At 44.6% G+C, this 20,365-nt stretch overlaps 1 protein-coding gene across 3 annotated transcripts in view; it reads left to right on the forward strand.

Moving 5' to 3' along the window:
* UNC5B (unc-5 netrin receptor B) overlaps window positions 1–20,365 on the forward strand; it is a 216,738-nt gene that overhangs the window by 130,493 nt on the left and 65,880 nt on the right. For 2 of the 3 annotated variants that reach the window (XR_014219592.1, XM_082222021.1), the window contains exons 5-13: window positions 1,760–1,940; window positions 2,781–2,948; window positions 4,302–4,466; window positions 9,276–9,308; window positions 14,408–14,602; window positions 15,176–15,565; window positions 16,759–16,846; window positions 18,169–18,337; window positions 19,505–19,738. Coding sequence is in view for 2 of the 3 variants with exons in the window: in XM_082222021.1 (XP_082078147.1) it covers window positions 1,760–1,940; window positions 2,781–2,948; window positions 4,302–4,466; window positions 9,276–9,308; window positions 14,408–14,602; window positions 15,176–15,565; window positions 16,759–16,846; window positions 18,169–18,337; window positions 19,505–19,738 (1,623 nt within the window). In the remaining variant the exon portion in view is untranslated. The remainder of the gene's footprint in view (window positions 1–1,759; window positions 1,941–2,780; window positions 2,949–4,301; window positions 4,467–9,275; window positions 9,309–14,407; window positions 14,603–15,175; window positions 15,566–16,758; window positions 16,847–18,168; window positions 18,338–19,504; window positions 19,739–20,365) is intronic. The other variant, XM_082222022.1, reaches the window with a different exon arrangement.

The following is a 20,365-nucleotide window of genomic DNA, read 5'->3' on the forward strand; positions in this document are numbered from 1 at the left end:
TCTGCTGGTTCTGCAGGTGTTGTGCAGCATGCTTTCAAACAGAGGGCAGTGCCACCTCCCTGCTGGCACTTTATGAACACGCATACCAGAGCAGTTGTTTGGGTGTGTGGCACCATCCCAGGGACATAAATTTTCTGCTGTTGCTGCTACCACAGGAAGCTTCCAGCGACTAGTGACTGCAGTGGCAGGGTAATGCCGCCACCGCTGCCAACATAGCATCATATGGCTGTGCAGCTAACGTTAGGTGCCTGGGGTGTAAAGATGCTCAGTCTAGATGGAGTGCAGGCAGTTAAGCACACACATTCATATACCTGGCGACTGAGTGCCGATGGAGAGACAGGTCAATCCAAGCTAAGGGCAGGTAGACCATAGTGTCCTGTAGGGTAGCACCTGGTTTCTGCCTCTAGAAGACCAAGAGGCCTGGTCCATGCATGCAGGTGAATGAGGAGGCAGAATGGATATTTCTACTTCAGGCTGCAGGTGCAAAATACTGTACTAGTTTTGAGTGCACACATATGTTTTAACAACAACCCTGTTTGGCAAGTTTTAGAAACGGGAGGGGGGATGCTAGCATATCCTAGTCCAGCCCCTTCAGAGCTAGTTTTCTATGTGCAAGGTTTTGTGTTTTTTGCTGAAATGGCAAAACACCACTTTCAGCCCAAAATGGTGCAGTCTAGTCTATCACTTAAGGATTCTACCATCTCGTTCCCATTTCACTTTGTTGCCTGTGTGGACGAGGCTTGAAGCCTTCAGCCTCACACTCTCAGAGCGTAACTTACTTTTCAGAGTTGTTGTCGGGCTAAAACTGTTGGTCTCAGCAACTTGGGGCAGGATACAAATGTAAGAAATTAATCTGTGATTTGTCTGGCCTTGTGTGTGTTTTTTGCTAACAAAACAGTGAGGTGGTTGAACTGGGCCATTCCACATCCAGCTGGTGTGGCAGATGGGAACAAAATTAAAAATAGAAAGGTTCTCTGTAAGAAAGTCTGTCCTTTCTCGAACAATGAGCAAAGCCCAGGTGCATTATGGTACTAGGGCCTCCTGGGGTGACAGGCAGGGTTGTTTATTATTAAAAAAAATGGGTTGAACGTCACAAGATTCAGGATACTTCATAAATAAGGCCTGTTTATGCTTACTCAGTATTACTTCTACGTAGGATATTGCATGTACCAGTGCAAGGCAAGTGGGCAAATGTATAAATGCCACAGGAACCCAGTGGAGTTTTCTGTCATGGGTACCTGTGGCAAATTTTGCTCTGCTTTCTTTTGGACTACATCAGTGAGGCCTAGAGTGGGAGGGGGGGTCTTGTAATCTTGGCAGCCCGCTACCTCCATACACACTGCCCAGGCTTGCTTCCTGGAGAGGTTGCTTCGGTGCTGCTAATGCAGCAAAAACAACACAGGAGGCAGCAGTTACGAATTAGCAGTCTCTGCGGCCACAGCAGGTGCTGTGATTCTCCTGCAGTTTGACTCCACCCCTGGAGGGTTATCCAACAGAATTCCAGGCTCTGGATGACAAAGTCCCGTGGCTTGCTGGGGAAGCCTATAACCTTTTTTATTAAAAAATGTTATAGATCTGGCTTTGGAATGAAGATCACACGTTGCATGTATTGTGTGTGTTACAGTAGTTAACAGTGGCTCCCTCTTCCTCCTTCCTTCCTTCCTTCCTTCATTTTTTTTTAACCTGTCCCAACACCTTCTTTCCCTATTCCTTTCCTCCCTGTTTTTCTCCCCCCCCCCCCCCCCGTGGCTCTCTCTAGGTGGAGTGGCTGAGGAATGATGATGTGGTTGACACTGCCCAAGATACCAACTTCTTGATAACCATTGACCATAACCTCATCATCAAGCAAGCCAGACTTTCTGACACTGCCAACTACACCTGTGTGGCCAAGAACATTGTCGCCAAACGGAGGAGCACCACAGCCACCGTCATTGTCTATGGTACAGACTTTTTGCTTTCGGCAGGTTAGGGGGCTTATTCACATGGTGGATAAGGAGAAGATGTGTGTGCATGTATAATTAAATACTTGGTTCATGCAGTATGTAAACATCCGCATTGAATGCAAATAACAACCTGATCCTCTAACCATATTTGTTCAAAAGGAAGTCCCACTGAATTTAATAGCACTTGCAATTGTATATTAATATTTTGTTGGAAGCCCCCCAGAGTGGCTGGGGAAACCCAGCCAGATGGGTGGGGTATAAATAATAAGTTGCCGTTGTTGTAAGAGTCCCTACCTCTGCAGTTTCCCCATCAATTGATTGATTGATTTTTTACAAGTTATAGGTTGCTTCATTGTAAGGCCCCAAGCTGTTCAGGGCTTTTAGTGCCAATAGTTAACACCTTGAACAGTTAATTGACAACCAGTGCAGTCTCTGATGCATAGGTGCTACAATTTTGCAGATATTCCTTAATAGATGTGTTCTTACAAAGGTATATTTTATTATTATTGATTGGTGGTGGAGAAGATGTAGCATTTGGGCTTCCCTCTTGTGGTAACTGCACATGGAGAGTGTCCAGTCTGGTGCCAGCTTCCACCAAGACTGTGCAACACTGGCATGATTGGGACAGCCATGGTGGTGAGGACTTATTGAATGTTACATCTGCCACAGGAATCCAACACAATGTGGGTGTTTCCCAGCATATTTCGTGTGGGCAGCTGTAACACTAGAAGTGGCTACAGGAGAAAGAAGTCAGCTAGGTTGGTATTGAGGAGATAGCCTCACTTGTCTGCTCTTTCATGGTTTTTAACATCCTTTGCTTCTCTTCCCTGCTCATAGTGAATGGCGGCTGGTCTACTTGGTCAGAATGGTCCCCATGCAGCAACCGCTGTGGTCGTGGATGGCAAAAGCGCACCCGGACCTGCACCAATCCTGCGCCTCTCAACGGTGGCTCTGTTTGCGATGGACAGTCCTTGCAGAAGATCTCCTGCAGCACTATGTGCCCAGGTAAGGGCATCTCGGACAGCCACTCCTGGACTCTGCACAGTGAGCTGTTTCTGTTTGTATAGCACAGAATCTGGTGGCAAAGCTTGCTGTAGCCATTTGACTTAGACTCAGTACCCTGTACGGAGCGTTAGAGTATCTCAAGCAGCAGGAGCCAGGCAGCAGAGCATTTGGGAGCCATAACTGCTTTAGAAAACAATCCACCAGTTTCCAAATGTCATTTATTAAAACAGCTCATTCTTTATTTAGAACTACCTTTAAATATCAAGGGTTTGGGGAAAGCCATCCAATATTCCATTTTGTACGAAAGTTCTGTGTACATTATAGTGCAATGATATTTATGTTGAGTCACAACTGAAGTGAGACTCATAATTTACAGGAAGAACTGCTAACATCACAGCATCTGCTAGCAGCAAGATGTGTTATTGCAAGGAATTGAGGAAAATAACAATGCTCTTAACACTTGCGGCCTGGAGGGACGAAACAGGATAAACAATAAAGAAGCGGGTTGTTTTGTGAGAATTCAATGCACTTTTGTGTCTGGCTGCTCTTTTTAGACTTCAAAAGAAAGCAGAAAAGTAATAATCATACACATGATGATGGGAGGCTGGAACCTTAAGAAAGGCAGATTTGGGAATGCATGTGCTAGTCAAATCTGTTCCATTTAGTTTAGGTTTTTTTTAATTACATTTTATGCTTGGTTGGGATGACAACTGACAGCTGTGGCAAGAAAGCAGGTGGTGCTTTAAAAAAGAGGAAGCTGCTGTAGTAGTTAGAACCTACAGCTTTCAAGATGTCGCCTGATTTTTTTGGTAGGTGACCTTTAACAAGCCACAGTCTTTTGCCTCAGCTCACCGGCTGCATTATGGGGGTAATGATACTGATCTACATTGCAGGCTTGTTCAGCGGACTGCTAAAACACAGCATAGAAATTCTAACTGTAGATGCACGCCTGAAAATAGTTGCTTGTATCAGTATGCGTCACGTTAAGGCACACTTAAAATACAACAAAATTTTGGTGTAAAAACACTTACGTGTGGGAGATAGTGCATGTTTTCGATGAGGAATAGCTTCCTGTGTTGGAAGGTTGCAGTGTTTTAAGTCAGATCTTGCCTTCCAGCCAGTATCACTTTACTTTTTGGTTTGGGGCCGGTGGTGCCAGTAGGTGATTTCACAAGGGCATCCCAGCATTCTGTTTTTTTTCAGGATTTAGTAAGCTAGTCCTACAAGAAATTGTTTCCTCTCTCCCTGCCCCCCCCCCTTCTGCCTGTGCGTCTCTAATTAGTTTCCTTCCTTTATGGTGGTGATTCTGGTGATGGATTAGTCCCTGACTGTCTTTTCCCTCCCGAAATGCAGTAGACGGAGCTTGGACGGAATGGAGCAAGTGGTCAGCCTGCAGCACAGAATGCACGCACTGGAGGAGCAGAGAATGCACAGCCCCTTCGCCCAGGAATGGAGGCAAAGACTGCAGCGGAGTGCTGCTTGACTCCAAAAACTGCACCGATGGGCTCTGTATGCAAAGTGAGTCGATTTGCTGTGCCTAATAAGAAGCAGAGGGGAAAGGGAAGACAGAAGGGAGGCAGGTTTTTCAGTTGTACTGAAAAAGCTCTGCAGGTGGGCATGTAAGACCCAGTGACAAACTTCTGTTGCAAAGTTATCACAGAAATAAAGACACAACACATAGGCTAATAACTGTTAGAGCATATATAATAGAGTAATGATATCATTCAAAAAGTAGGAATAAATCTATTAGAGGTGATATATTACTATTACTATTAGATATATTACTATTAGAGGTGTAACAGACTAGTGGTAGACCATGCATTCAAGATAGGCATCAAAGGTCAATCTCACAATGGTTATTCAAAGGTTTCAACAGAAGACCTTCTGTGCCACTAGTCTGTTACCTTGTATATATGAACTCTAATAGATTTATTCCTACTTTTTGAATGATATCATTATTCTATTGCATATGCTCTAACAGTTATTAGCCTACTTGTTGTGTCTTTGTTTCTGTGATTGGTTCTCATTGCAACACAGGGGTTTGTTTTTGCCAACTTATATATGGCAGGGGGAGAACACTGGCTGCATCCTTTCAGCTCCTTACCCAAATCTGTTACCAGTCCCAATGAAGTTCTCTGGCCACCTAAATTCAGAAGTTTGAAACTTAAGTTAACTTAAGATCATTTAAGGAATGGAAGTTTCCTCTCTGCTCTGCCCCAATGTGGTTACCTGAGACCCACAGAAAGCCTCTCTTGGGGCTCCCTTTTGAACCATGTTGAAGGGAGTACCAAGAGGGGCTGCTGAGAGGAGGAAAAGACACAAAACTTCCCTTCCATAAACTTTATTTCTTAAATATTTCTTCCGTACCGAAGATGTATGGATGTGATCAAACATATTGTTGCACACATAATTACTGGGTACACTTGTCACAGAACTGTGATTATTTTTCACTCCCTGTTGAGTGCACACTCCATAGCAAACCTGCATTTGACACTCTGTAATGTGTAGATCATCCCATTGCCTCTGCCTCTGGTTGGTATCAGCCTTCTAGGTAAATGGTTTCAAGTCTTGGAGGTACATGGAGACAGCATGCTAGGGCATAGTGGCGAGCAAACCCAACTGAGGTGCAAGCTACTTCTGAGTAATGGGCTACAGATCCTTGTAGCCCACCTGAATGGGTTCCAGTTGTGCTGCTGCCCAGCCAACAGTCGACTTGAGACTGCTGATTGACGTAGACACCTGTATTACTCAAAGGATATGTAGGTCATTCAGAAGAGCAGAATATTTCAGTTACAGTGGTACCTCGCAAGACGAAAAGCTCGCAAGACGAAAGAGTTTTTCGTTTTTTGAGTTGCTTCGCAAGACGAATTTCCCACTGGGCTTGCTTCGCAAGACGAAAACGTCTTGCGAGTTTGTTTCCTTTTTCTTAAAACCGCTAATACCGTTAAAACCGTGCTTCGCAAGACGAAAAATTCGCAAGATGTAAAAACTCGCAGAACGAATTAATTTCGTCTTGCGAGGCACCACTGTAGAAGGATTATCTGTATGAACTGCTGGCTGCCTTTGTAGATAGATAGATAGATAGATAGATAGATAGATAGATAGATAGATAGACAGATCAAGAGAACTATTTTGAGAAGTGTATGGTAAGGTTAGTGGGTGAAATGCCAGCCTTTCCTTAATGAGGTTTGAGTCCTAATCTTGAATGTGAATCTTCTGAAGAAGGTGGACGAACTGTCATTCAGAACCCATGATGGCAGAATCCCTCTGCTACCTGCAGAGCTCAAAGAGTGAAACTATGAGAAGTGGAATGGGGTCTCCTCTTCATATGAGAAAGGAGAACACGGTGGGCAGGGTAAAGCAATTGTGGATAGTGTCATTTCCCTTTGAAATGAGGGAGAAATCTTATATTTCATTGACATTTCCTTCAGAAATCCATCAGTTGTCTTAGTGTTGGGGAAAGCAATCCAGTGAATTTTCTTCAACAATTTGATCCCCCAAAGAAATGGGTGCTGATGGTATCTCAGTGGGATTTTTGCTTTTCATGAACACCTGGCTTAAACTTGATCCAGATCTCTCAGGCTACAGAAGTTACTTTCAGTGCTAGGACTAAGCCCCAGAAGCCAAGAAGCAATAATGAAGAAAAATATATTTAGACAAGTGCAGATTTAATTTTCCTTGGCTCTACATGACAACAATCAGCCTCTTCCCTACCCCCACGTGACCTGCTCTCTAGCTCAACGGTCCTGCAGCCTGCAAAGGACCTTTGCCTGAGTCATTTTGCCAACAGAATACAGCTCTTGTCCTGCAGCCCTTTAGGATAATTGACAGCTCAGGAAAGCACGTTGCTTTGCCAGTATTCTCTTGTCGACACCTTCAATCCAGTCTGCTTGTACATTAATGAACATTCCATGACATCACAGTAGCTCAGCCAGTATCTGAAGCTCGTTGGGTGGTCACAGGAAGGCAGGAGGCAGAAGATGTTTGGTTTTAACCCTTTCACTCTAAACTTGAGGCAAGGCTGGGGAGAATTGCTGTATTTACATCTCTCTAGAGCAGGCTTCCTCAAACTCGCCCCTCCAGATGTTTTCGGCCTACAACTCCCATGATCCCTAGCTAGCAGGACCAGTGGTCAGGGATGCTGGGAATTGTAGTCTCAAAACATCTAGAGGGCCGAGATTGAAGAAGCCTGCTTAGAGCATCAAAATAAATTGCCTGAATGAGCAGAAAAGCAAACTTTGCTACAAGAGCAGCCCTGCTTTTTAAAAAAAAATAAAAAATTGTGACAGTGCTGCCACCTGCTGTAGTCATGTTGATTTCCGTTGTGATACCTTCCTGGCTCGTTATTTTGCCCGAATTTATATTGCTGCCTGAATTCTGTCCTCCCACCGCAATCTGCTCACCCCCCCCCCAATGCTATAATTCTAACCTCATGCCGCTGCTGCATGAGAATGTATGTGTGTCATCTTAAATGGAATCACTGGATTGATCCATGTTGGCAGATAGCAGAGATGAGGGGGTGTCCTGTACAGAGACGCAATTTATTTTTTGAAAAAGGGAAAAAGCATCTCCCCCTCCCTCCAGTAGCTGCTGGCTCTGGAGAAGCTCACTGCTGGGGAAAATTAAGGCATCATGACAGCCGAGGTCGGGTGCAGTTTGCAGGCACAGTCAAACTGCGCACCATGGCAGCCTGCTGCTGGCTGTTAACACTTAAACAGGCAAATGGTACTGAGAAGAAAACCAAGCAGCAACACACCGAGAGGCAAGGAACACTGTGCTCTGTGTACCTCCCCATTGCCTAACAAGGATCAGTACCTTTCCAGTGTGTGGGAACGTTCAACATGTAGCAAGTTTGAAGAACTTTAAGATGAATTGGAGTTAGTCTGTTCTTCTTCTTTAGCATTTTGCCTCCCTCATTCCTCTCTTCCTCCTCCACCATCCCAACCATATATGTGTCCCTGCCACTTTGGGATCACCATATACTTCATCAGTGCTTTTTTTCTGGGGGGACGCAGGGGTACGTATACCCCTAAACATTTTGTGACTCTAAGTTTGACCTCATTGAGGGACAGTATTTCAGTAGGAGTAGGAAAATGAGAGTATCCCCTAAACTTTTTTTAAAAAGAAAAGAAAAAAGGACTGTACTTCATTCATCTGATGATGTGGACACAGGCCCATGAAAGCTTCTGCCAGTCAACGTGGTGCTTTTCAGGTGTTGGTGGATTACAACTCCCATCATTCCTGGCAGTAGGCAATGTCAGGAGTTGGAGATGATGGGAGTTGGAGTCCATTGACCTCTGGAGTGCACCATTCAAGGCTTACGCCGTAATATATGTGCTCGTCCTTAACGTCCTACAACACTGTTGGGTTTCACTGCAACAGACAAGCATGGCTCCCCCACCGGAAAATAAATTAGATGTCACTGCTTCTTCTAGCACTTTCTTATGTTGATTGGGAGGGTAGGGGGTGTTTTTGGTGGTGACTGGGGTAACTAACTGCTGCTAACAGAGGACAGGACAGTTGAGAAACATGGCAGCTCATTGCTTCTGTCCAGATGAGTTGTAGGCAGTGCTTTTTTTTCTAAAAAAATGTTTAGGGGTACTCTCATTTTGACTCAAGAAAATCACCATTTTATAGTTCAAATTGGGTAGAATAAATACAGTAAATGGACAAAAGTACAAAGATTCACAAAATGTTTAGGGGTATGCGTCCCCCCAGAAAAAGCACTGGTTCTAGGATTGTGCCTGAGAGGACTGGTGGGTCACATATTGTGAAGAACCAATAGTAGTGCAGTTGGGTGGTTCATACCAACTGGCCACATAGCTGTGGGGGGCTTCCATGGTTATGGGAAGTATGGCAATGAATACCAGTGGTTGGGGGGAGCAACCACAGGAGACGGCTATCACCATTGTGCCCTGCTTACAGGCTTGCTGGAGGCAGCTGGCTAACCATCCTAAGAAACAGGCCGCTGGACCAGATGGACTCTTGCTGTTAGCACAGCATCCCAGACCATGATGTTGGTTTTACATTTCACAGGCACCCTCCTGATACTGTGGGCAGATACAGCAGTGCAGATATTTGAGAGGTGCTGCTTATGGAGTGAATATGCCAGCCTCCTCCTCCTCCCTTCCAACTGCAGTTTACGTAGCTTTGTCTTGCATGTAACTTCAGTACAAATTGTTCCATTGTGCTTACGTTTTCACCATACCCTTAAGTCCTCAGTTTGCCAGAGCTGCTAAATTGCCCTTTGTTTTCTTTTGTTACCATCTTCATTGTTGCCATTCTCATTTTTCAACCTTTGTTTTTGAACTTTGTTTTCCCCGACAGATAAAAGATTTGTAAGCGAGCCCAAAAGTCACCGTAAGTCTCCATTTCATAGCCATTTTCTTTCATTTGTTGTACATTTAAGCTTTTGGTTTGGTTCGGGTTTGTCTGCTATACATGAACATTTGCCCTACCTCAGTATTAAAACATTCCTGGAGGACCATCTCTGTGTGACTCTAGCAGCCTCAAGGGAGCTGAAGCCAGTGGGAGGGGGAATGTAGACATTGTTAGGCCTGGTGGACCTTGAAAAGCAAACTGGGTTTGTTTTAGAAACTAGAATCAAACCAGGTTTATTTCCAATTCAGTAGGAAAGATACTGTGGTGGTTTTTAGTTCAGTGCTGGTTTAAATAATAAAGCAGTGTTTCCCAACCGGTGTTCCGCGGCACACTAGTGTGCCGTGAGACATTGGCTGGTGTGCCGTGGCAGGGAGGCGGGCGAGTCGGGCGGTGAGAGGCGGCGGCGGCGAGGATCCGCGTCGAGCCGGGGGCGGCTCCGCGGTGGTGGTGCCGAGGTTTCTCTCTCCATTCTCCCCTCACACACACACACACAGGAAATAACACAGGATCAGCTGACAGGACCCAGCCAATGGGGCGGCGGCGGGGCAGCGCGTGCAAAAGGGAGGAGCACGAGACAGCGGACGAGGAGGAGGCCGGCATGTCCGGGCAGCAGCAGCAACAACAGCAGCAGCAACTCCCGGTGACGGCTCCTCAAGCCCCGGGCAACCCTACTCCCTCACCAGCCTCGGCTGCCCTCCTGCTCCACCCGCCGCCGCCACCCCCGCCGCCGCCGACCACCTCGGCCCCGCCGCCGCCCCCTCCTCCGCCCGCTATCGCCGCCAGCACCACAACAGCCGCCGCCGCCTCAGCTGCCGCCGTCCCTCAGTCCCTCGCTCTGCTGCCTCCTCCCCCCCCCCAAAGCTTGGAGGTTCCCCGGCAAGGGGGAGGGGAAAAAATTGAAAACTTTCACTTTCGTGCATCCCTCCCGGCGTGACGCTGCGCGCTGACGTCACGGGGCTGTAATGGTGGTGTGCCGCGAGATTTTTTTCATTAAACAGGTGTGCCGTTGGCCAAAAAAGGTTGGGAAACACTGTAATAAAGCTTTGTAGCCTCCAGAAGGAAGGAGATGCATGTGATGTTCTGGACTCCTTCCCTGAACATATCAGCTTGCTTGCTTTTTTCTATTTTTAAAGAAAGCTCTCTAGCCTTTTTGTTTACAGAGATATAATAGAAAACGTGCTGGCCATTTTCTACCCAATTGCTCCCAGTAAAACAAACCTGCTTCTAGTGTTGTGGATAGCAGCGGCAAACGCACTGGGATGGCTGACAGCCACGTGCCACTGTAGGAAAATAAATATTAGGCCATTCTTATTTTTGTTTTGCTCAGTTTTGCCTTGACCTATTATTACAGCTCTCCCAGTATACCTTAGGATATCACATACACACACAATATTTTGGGTCGTGGGAATGAATTAATAATGGTGGTGATGAAGATGATGAAAATATCAGTTCTCTGTATAAAAGTTCTTTGTATAAAATCAAAAACTATACTCCACCAACACCTGTTATTCCCTTGACTAAATTCAGTGTAAAGTTTCAATGGAAATTAAAGCTATAGTTCATCCATCTGCAAGAGCGAGAAAGAGAAACGCCTTGCTTTCGTTTTTTGCTCAGTGCAAGCATTGTTCTTCCCCTCCCAGCTTTCTTTCTCTCTCACCCTCAAGTAACTTGTTGACGTTTCTGTAACTCCTTGACATAGGGCTATAGCGGTGACGTTGTTTTGTTTTGTTTTTGTTTTCATTTTGCCAGAGATGGGGGTATCCTTGTTGTGCATCCCTCCCCTTTCCTTGCGGCAGTGTGCCATCAGTTGCTGCACTGCGTGGCAATAAAACGTGATAATGTCTGTGAACCTGAAGCATAGGAGGCAGAGCTGTTTCTGCATGAGTAGCATCCAGTGCAGAATATTTATTAGCTTCATCAGTGATAGCTTATCTTCTGTAATGCAGACTGAAAATCAAATAAAGGGAGGATAAAGGTGGCAGAGTAATTGCTACTCTTCCAATTCTGCTGTTCTCTGCCACCTAAAAATTCTCTTGCTGTTTTAAAGGACCTTTGCTCAGTCTCCCTTGCTTCTCCGTATGCCCACAATGACCTCCCAGAATGCCCTATCCTACCTCGCCACCCCCCTTTAATTCTAAAGCTATTTCAAAACTATTCTTGCCAAGCCTATGCATCTCAACTCCTTAGCCTCCATGCCTTGGTCACGCAAATCCCTTGCCTGTTGCCTCCCTTCTGTTTTATTTCCATTGTCAAACTTGAGGCTGCAAGCTCCCTGGGGCTCCCTGTTGCTCCTGCTCCTGCTCTGAAGTGCCATGCATATTGATGGTGACACCTTAATAAATAACATTAGCATGGGAGTCAACCCTCCCAAGCCCTGAACTATTTTAGCAGTATTCCTTGCTGTTGTATTTCACCTTCTAGTCAGAGGGAGGGAAATTACTTCTGTAGCAAGCAATGATGGAAGCTTGGCATGGAACATTCCTCTGTCTACTCTAGCAATCCCTATAGATTGGGAAATGGCACTGATTGGATACTTCAAAGCCTGTAAATTCCCCGTTATTTCTTCCTTGTGCCTTTTCTGGTAGTACCCTCAGGAAAGAAATTCCCAGGGGATCACACACAATCATACATGTAAAAGTAAAGGGACCCCTGACCATAGTCCAGATATAATCACAATTTTTTAAAAAAATCAACAACTCCTTAAAAGCAAGTATAAATGTAAAATGTGATACAATATGTGTATGTGTATTTGAGGGGGGGGGGAAACACCTTGATTCAGTTCCACATAGTCCCCTTCAGAAAGAAGGAACCTGTGACAACAGGGCACGGTAATGGGGGGAGCTTGGAGAAGAGGGAAACAGTTAAATCAAAGACAGGGGTGGAGGGAGGAGATCATTGTAAATGCCAGTCTCTTGGCATATCTGGAGTAATTCTCGATTTGATTGAATATATTTCTATGCCTCTTTCCATTCAAATGAATCCCAAAGCGGCTTACAAATAATCAGTATCATGACAGAACAGAATAGAACATCACAAATACAACATGAATCATACAGAATAATTAACAAAGCATTAGTGGAACAATTACAATCTATAAAACACTGTTAACAAAGCAGCAACTTAAAAAAATAAGCTAAACATTGCATGTTAAAGAAAAAAAGTCATGCTCTTTTATTAGCAAATCCATACAGCATTTCTTTTGGAGGCAGTGATGGGATGAGGCTTCAGTTATTTCTATAGTCTTATGTGGCCAACCCCCCTGCCCAAAAAAACGTCTTCCTGGGCATGTTTGAACAAATTGATCTGCAGAACTTTGGAAGTGTTGAATCCAAGGCCCAGCATTTTTGACATAAATAAACTTTATAAAGCCAAGGAGATCTTAAAGATGAAACTCAACATAGTTAGTAGAGGTTGGGGGCAGGGGGAAAGCACTAGGCAGCAAACATCATTTGCGAGCTCAGCCACTCAGGAGCTGATGGTCCCTTGTTGTCCAGAGCAATCTAGGACCTGTTTGCTACCAAAACGAACCTACAGGAGAGATTGACTCGGTTGATCATCTCTGTGCATCCAGTCTCATAGAGCGGCAGTGTTGGTGTTTTTTCCTCAGGCGTATGCACATTTATAGAAGTTCAAGGTAGATGACTTTTATCACGGTCCTCTTTTCTGCGCACCAAGGGAGACCAAGGAGTCACAGCACGCATCATGTATAAATAGATAGCTCCAGAGGCAATGTTAATTAGGGGTCCACGACTGTGCCAAGGTTGTCCAAGGTTTTCTGACTAGGTCATTTAAAGCATAGGCAGGTGTACATTAAGAATATTGCATTAATATAGCCTCCCTGAGCCTGGCCTTGGCTGGGGAGGGCGGGGTATAAATAAAAATTATTATTATTATTATTATTATTATTATTATTATTATTATTATTATTATTAAGGCTTGCTGATCTTGAAACAGCAGCCTTGTGGCTGGTGATCATTTCCCTTATCACTGAGTCAAAGATCCATAAACCTTATTGCACCCCCCCCCATTGCCCCATCCTAGTTCAGGGGCTCCTGTTTTGCTTTGTGCTAGTATGGTCTAAGGAGTAATGCAATTAAAATTATTCTCCTCATTGGCTCCTGACTCTGGATACCATAAATTTCTCTAAATTTCTTTCCTGAACAGCAGATTATAGCTTTGCAAGCCCATGGCTCTTGCTTCCTGCCATTCCCTCTTTGCTGTTAACCTTTTTTTCCTTCTGGCTTCTGCCTATCTTCTCCTCTCCAGACCACCAAAATAAGCTTGCCTTTGTCTGGGAGGGAGCCCAATTTTCCCACCGCTTGCCCAACACAGCAATTCAAAAAGGAAAAAAAAGGACTTGTGGTTATTGTAGCTGGTATAGCTCAGTTGGTAGAGCATGAGACTCTTAATCTCAGTGCCGTGGGTTCGAGCCCCACATTGGGCAAAAGTTTCCTGCATTGCAGGGGGTTGGGCTAGATGACCCTTGGGGTCCCTTCCAACTTTACAATTCTATGGTGTCATCATAACTTTTGTCCCAGTGTTGTATTCCATTTACAAATCAGTCAAGCTTCCAGCTTGGATCTCCGTAACCTAAAGAGAAAGGCATTTGGTGGTTTGTGTGTGTGTCCAACCCTTGCTGTAAAGAATGACAGTAGGGAACATGCTACTAACAGATAACATTCCTGAGTGGCAGTCGCATGAAAAGTCCCTCAAAGCAAAGACTTGCCTGAGCAAACTTTTCCTAACTAGACTCACTGAAGGAAAACCTGAGGGCCAGAGGGCTTCAGACATTAAGGCAATCTCTGTCTTTTGTTTCTAAGTTCTCTTCAGCTGGACTTTCTGTTGTTTCCTCCTTGCCTTTCCAAAAATCCTGAGACAGAGGGGGGAGGAATCAGAATAGGTGGTGGAAATGTGGTAGAACATTTTGGTTTTGAATTCCGAATGGAAGAGTCATGCCTTTGTTGTACCCATCATGATAATATTTCTGAAAGGCATCCTAACATCATTTAAATAAAGAAGCAAGCAGAAAGTGGCAATTCTTTTTTCAATTTCTGTTTTAATCTTTCTCTTCCCTCTAGTACTGGAGGCTACCGGTGACGTGGCCTTGTACGCTGGTGTTGTGGTTGCCATCTTTGTGTTCATTGTTATCCTGATGGCTGTCGGGGTGGTTGTGTACAGGCGTAGCTGCCGGGACTTCGACACTGACATAACAGACTCTTCCGCTGCTCTGACAGGAGGCTTCCACCCAGTCAATTTCAAGACCTCCAGACATGGTAAGACCCCAGCTTACTCACAAGGTTCACATCCATTTTCGTACGTCCTTGAACCTCACAAGGCAGAAGGAGAAAACAGATACAACCAAGCATTTGAACTGAAGGCCGCTAGAACCCATTGTGGAGAAAGGGGTGGACTTGGTCCAAGGCAATCTGGGTTCAAATCCTGGCTAGCCTGGAACACTCTGGGTGCTTTCTTTTTTCTCAATTAACTAAATCATTTGTGAGACTAAACAAGATGGAAAGTGTGAAATAAACTGTAGAAGTTTCAAATAAATAAATAAATAGAAGAAAGTGGCTTAAAATCAGAAGAAAGCTACATCAGCTAGCCTGCAGGCATTTGTCAAAATCTGACACATTATCCAACAGGAGGAGGTGGTAGAACTGTAAGCCGTTCAGATTGCAAGTGGAGGCCCACGCTTTGGAATAAAATCTCCCTGCATGTTTTCTGGTGTATGTTAAAGTTTGTTTTTAACCATTCAGACAAGCTTTCAAGGAGTAGCTGTGCTGTCTGTGTCTATTTCCTTCTATGAGAAACATACCATTAAGCATTTTCCACCTTCTCTTTTGCAGACACCCCCCAATTGCTGCACCCTTCAATGCAGCCCGACCTGACAGCCAATGCCGGCGTGTACCGCGGCCCCATGTATGCCTTGCAAGATTCCTCTGACAAGATCCCCATGACCAACTCTCCCTTGCTTGACCCGCTCCCTAACCTCAAGATCAAAGTGTACAATTCCTCCACAACATCATCCTCACCTGGGATGCATGAGGGGACAGACCTGCTGGGAGTCATGCCCTCAGGCACCTTCCCAGGGGAGAACCTCAGGGATAATCACTTCATGAACCTAAGGAACAAGACCATGGGCTCTCAGCAGCTCTTGACTCTGCCTCGGGAGCCTGGGAACAGCGCCACTGGGACGTTCGGCTGCCTGGGAGGAAGGCTCACCATCCCTGGCACAGGTAAATGTCAGCATGAAGGGAAATTTCTACTGTCCTGACTTTATCTGAGAGTCTATTGAACCAAGAGGTTATGGGCAGGCTGACCTAAGCATAGTCTGTAGTAGGTCAAGCTGGGGTTGCAGCACCTTGGACAGCTCTGAGCTGACACCTTGCTCCAGGGAGGTGTCGGAACCCAGGTGAGCTCCTATGTACTCGCTAGTTGTGACCGTCTCTTCCAGGTTTCTCCCCCTCACTGGTGAGTGGAGAACCTTAAAGGGATATAAATCTGTCCTAGAGCACCACACTCTGTTGCCTCTCCACTTGTTCATGCCAGGCACTTTAGAAAGGGGCACAACTGGTAAAAAGCATTGCCATCACCTAGAATTCCAGAAAGAGGCCCAGATCCATTAGTATCCTCTAAACACTGAACCTGCTCCTGTAGGGGTGTTTGTGTCATTCCATGTAGAGCAGAGATATTTATTGCAATCAATAGTCCACATACCACAAGCATCTCCATCTTTGCCTATATTGAGTTTCAAGTTATTCACCCCCATCCAGGCTATTATTGACCTCAAGCAGTCGTTCAGGAATGAGGCTTCCTGTTCACTTAGATGTTCTTCCAGGGAGCAATGGTTGGGAATTTTCAATCATCTTAAATTATTACAAGGGGAAGATCCCTGACTGTGGGCCTCATCTGCTGTGGGATGGCTCATCTCTTTCTGTGCCATGGGTTTTCTTGCAGAGGGAGCGAAAAGGAACACATAATGAACACTGCTAGAAGCAGCTTCTTGGTTTAGCTCTGGTGCTAAATAAAACCAGAGTGGGTGAGAGGGGCACCTTCCCCAGGTATCGTCTGGGCAGAAACAGATAATGGGCACCAATACAGTGATATACTGTATTGACAGTTACTAAAACAATGTCCAGAGATGCCATCTTTTCTTTTTGGAATAATTAGGCACAGCTTTCGAGGTAATGGGTGAGAAACCAGGTGATGAGCTTGCTTGGGAGCTTTGCAGAGGGTTGCTGGTGATGCAGTGTGAGTCCACTGCATCTTCTCATTAGCTCTGTGCCTGCGGCCTAATATACTGACTTGGGGAAAGAGAGATCAGAGAGAAGGGAAGATGTACTGCAGAGCTGAGGGTTGTATCATTTTTAAATCTAGTAAAACCCTTTATTCATTCTCTTTTCATCCACCACCCCTTTCTGGTCCATAGGGGTGAGTCTCTTGGTGCCACACGGAGCAATTCCTCAAGGGAAATTCTACGAAATGTACCTGATGATCAACAAAGCAGAAAACACCCTGTAAGTAAAGCAGAAAACGTGCTGTGTTTTTCAATCTGGCCTGCATTATCAGAGGTTATCCAGGAGAGCTGCTTTAGGCATGGTCAAAGGCTTGAGCGTGCCCAGTGTAAGATGTTCCCCACTCCCCACCCCACTCCCATTCATTCCACAGTCTGCTTTTGTTAGTCCCCTTGATTTCAGCAAACTGTGTTTCGTTCAAGAAACATTACAAACTTGCATCCAGACTCCACTGATTGCACCTAACGTCTGATTGAAGTCACTGTGTCATGATAGTCATGACCAACTTAAGCATTTCATTGATTTCATAGAGAGCAACGTAGACACAGTTAGGATTCTGCTGTAAGTCAGGATCCAACCCAAATCCACCTTGGGCGTATTACTTTGGATCTTAGCCAAGGCCTTTAATTTTCTCTTCTGCCTGCACTCAACTTACCATTAGTATTTCTTCTTTTTTATTTTATTTTTTTATTTTGACAAAGTAATAAAAATAAATAAATAAGAATAAAAATGTGCACCCACCCCCGAGACCATTCCATTGTAACTATCCAACCTCCCAAAATTTCAACACCTCTTGCGATGGTTTGGCCCCTTTCCGTTTTAACAGTACAAATTCTACAAATACCCTCAAAATCATTTCTACTGCACATTCCCCATCTTACCTTAATAGCACATGTTAATTTGTCATTAATAGTGTATCCCACACCTCTTTATGCCATTCTTCCATTTTATATTCACCTTGCCCCTTCCACTTCCTAGCTATAATAACTTGTGCAGCTGTCAATAAAATTGTGAGCAAGTCCTTCATAGCCTGTGAACCTTCCACCCCATCGTAAATTGATAGTAATGCTACCTCTGGACTTTCGATCAGCTTCAACCGAGTGATTTCTGTTATCTCCTTAAACACCCTTTGCCACACACACACAAAAAGTACATAATTACACCGCCACCACATGTGAACCATAAGTCCTGGTTTTTCTGGCATCCCCTTCAACATAACACCAAATATTCCTAGTATTTCTTCTTTATGTGTCAAGGGCAGCAATCCAGGACACCATTTGGTTGCTTAAAACCCCATTGAAGTTAAAGGGAGGGGAGATTGTGGCAGGTGGATAATTCTAACTAATTTAATATTTAGCCAGACTGCATTCAGGGGCTTTATTCAGCAAATATTGCTTTCGTCAGGTTAGATTCAAGCCATTCTCCATTTCATTCAAGCCATCCCATTTCCTCTGAGGCGCAGATAACAGATGCCACAGCCCAGTTCTTTGACTTCCTTCATGTCACTGGAGACAACTTAGCTTTCTTCTCCTTGCCCTCTCTAGCTTTCCATCCGAAGGTACGCAGACAGTGCTGAGCCCCATGGTGACCTGTGGCCCCACCGGGCTCCTCTTATGCCGCCCTGTCATCCTCACCGTCCCCCACTGTGCAGAAGTCAGTTCCCCAGACTGGATGCTGCAACTGAAAACCCAGTCCCACCAAGGAAACTGGGAGGTAAGACAGCATAATGATTTGGGAACAGAATCAACTGTTTCGTTGGTGAAGGCACCGCATGCAATCTGTGGGTCAAGCCAGTTACTTAAAAATGTATGGTTATTTATCAGTTATAAAGCATTTTAAGGTAAGGAGATAGATAAGTTTCTGTTGTTGTTTTTTCTCGTCCACCCCTCACAACGCAGAAGTGAAAAGTCAGGATAGCAGCATTTTTAAAGTCGATAAAAAGCTAATATATGCCAGTGCAGCAGCAGATTTATGCAAGGCAGGTGAGACCTTGCAGGTATTGCATTGCTGCCCTCCTGGAAGTATTATAAATCAGGGTTGTGTGTATGTGATGGCAGTTCTGCTGAAAAGCTGCAGCCTGGAATGTTGTACCAGCCACAGAATTCAACTAGCTTAGAATCACACCATTCACACACACACACAAAAAAAATATGTTAACCCTTATGGTTGTGAAAATATACTTGAAAATGTGGGGAAAAGGCCTGATGAACTCACATGAGCAATGGATTTCCAGTCGTCAAGAGAGCACGACTTTAGTGCCCTATGTAACTCTTCGCCTCCTTGCCATGAGTGACAATAGCAGAGTAAATTGGGCAAAATGATTTCAGAAAATGTTAAATAATAACGTTGCAGAACAGATTGTGGGGAGGGGGACCAAAGAGCCATAAACAATCTTGCTTAATGGCATAGTTTATGCAAGCTGCAGGATTCAGTTTCCTTGAATTGCAGAATTTAGGTGACCATAGTGTAGTTTTTCTTCTTGTTAAACAGAGCACCCTCAACCCTGGTGCTAGTAAACAGACAGATAAATCTATTGAATAATAATTTCAGCTTGGTTCATGTGCACCAGCAGCAAGAAAGTCACTGTCTTTTGACCCAAAACAGTGTTGACTGCCCAATGGGATTTCTTTCTTTTTTATGTAAATGATTTGGGGACTTTTACTATTTAAAATTTTGACAACTTGTATTTCTGAATTATTATTTTTGTTTAACTTACTCTTGGATAGTTTTTGTTTTTCTGAGTTACGTTGCAATGGACATTGAATACAGACAATAAAAATCTGACATGCTAACCAACTGGCCTCCAGCCAATGGAAGTAGGCACCAGGAAGAAATTTACTTCTGTTTTTTTGCTCTGCCCACCCCTTTCTTCTCCTTTAGGAAGTTGTAACTCTGGATGAAGAGACTTTAAACACGCCCTGCTACTGCCAGTTGGAACCTAAGTGCTGCCATGTTCTGCTGGACCAGCTTGGGACGTACGTCCTCGTGGGAGAGTCCTACTCCCGGTCGGCCATCAAGAGACTCCAGCTCGCCATCTTTGCCCCCACCCTTTGTACTTCGCTGGAATACAATGTCAAAGTATACTGCCTGGAAGACACACCGGATGCCCTGAAGGTAACATTGCTCAGTTTGCCCCTCTTGCATTTCTTTGCACTTGACTTGCACTCCTCCTTCTTTCTGGCTACTCAATTAAACCATTCATCAGGCAGGTAAGGTTTTTTTCTGATGGGAAAACTTTCCATTCTGAACAGTCTCCGTGATCCCAGTAGCTATTTGGAAGCTAACTTAAAAATTCGGCGGGATTCTTGTAGGGTTGAAATGGAATATGTCCGTTTCAGTTCTCTCGGTTCCTCATTTCAGTTTTATTTATTTGAATGGTAAACTGCCCTGTGATCCTCAGACAAAGGGCAGCATAGAAATTTCATAAATAGATCAATTTTACCAATCTTAAATTCAGTTCTCCGCATTTCTCTAGCAGTGTGAGTTTCTCCTTATAAGCACATTTTTATATATACTTTTTTTTTTGGAAGCCATTTCCCCTAATGTAATGCATCTTTGTATGCCAATTTTTATTAATATGTTCGTTTTTATGCATGCTTTCTCTTAACATGTGCATTTTTGTAAACATCGTTTGGTTGGAGAAGTGCAGCACAGAACTCGGTTAAGTGCAAATCTTGAAGAAAGCCTGCATTTCAGTTCATATATTATTTTGGGAGGTGCAAATTTGATAGGTTTGAATGC

Source organism: Podarcis vaucheri (assembly GCF_965113315.1).
Source record: "Podarcis vaucheri genome assembly, chromosome: 5".
Lineage (NCBI taxonomy): Eukaryota > Metazoa > Chordata > Lepidosauria > Squamata > Lacertidae > Podarcis > Podarcis vaucheri.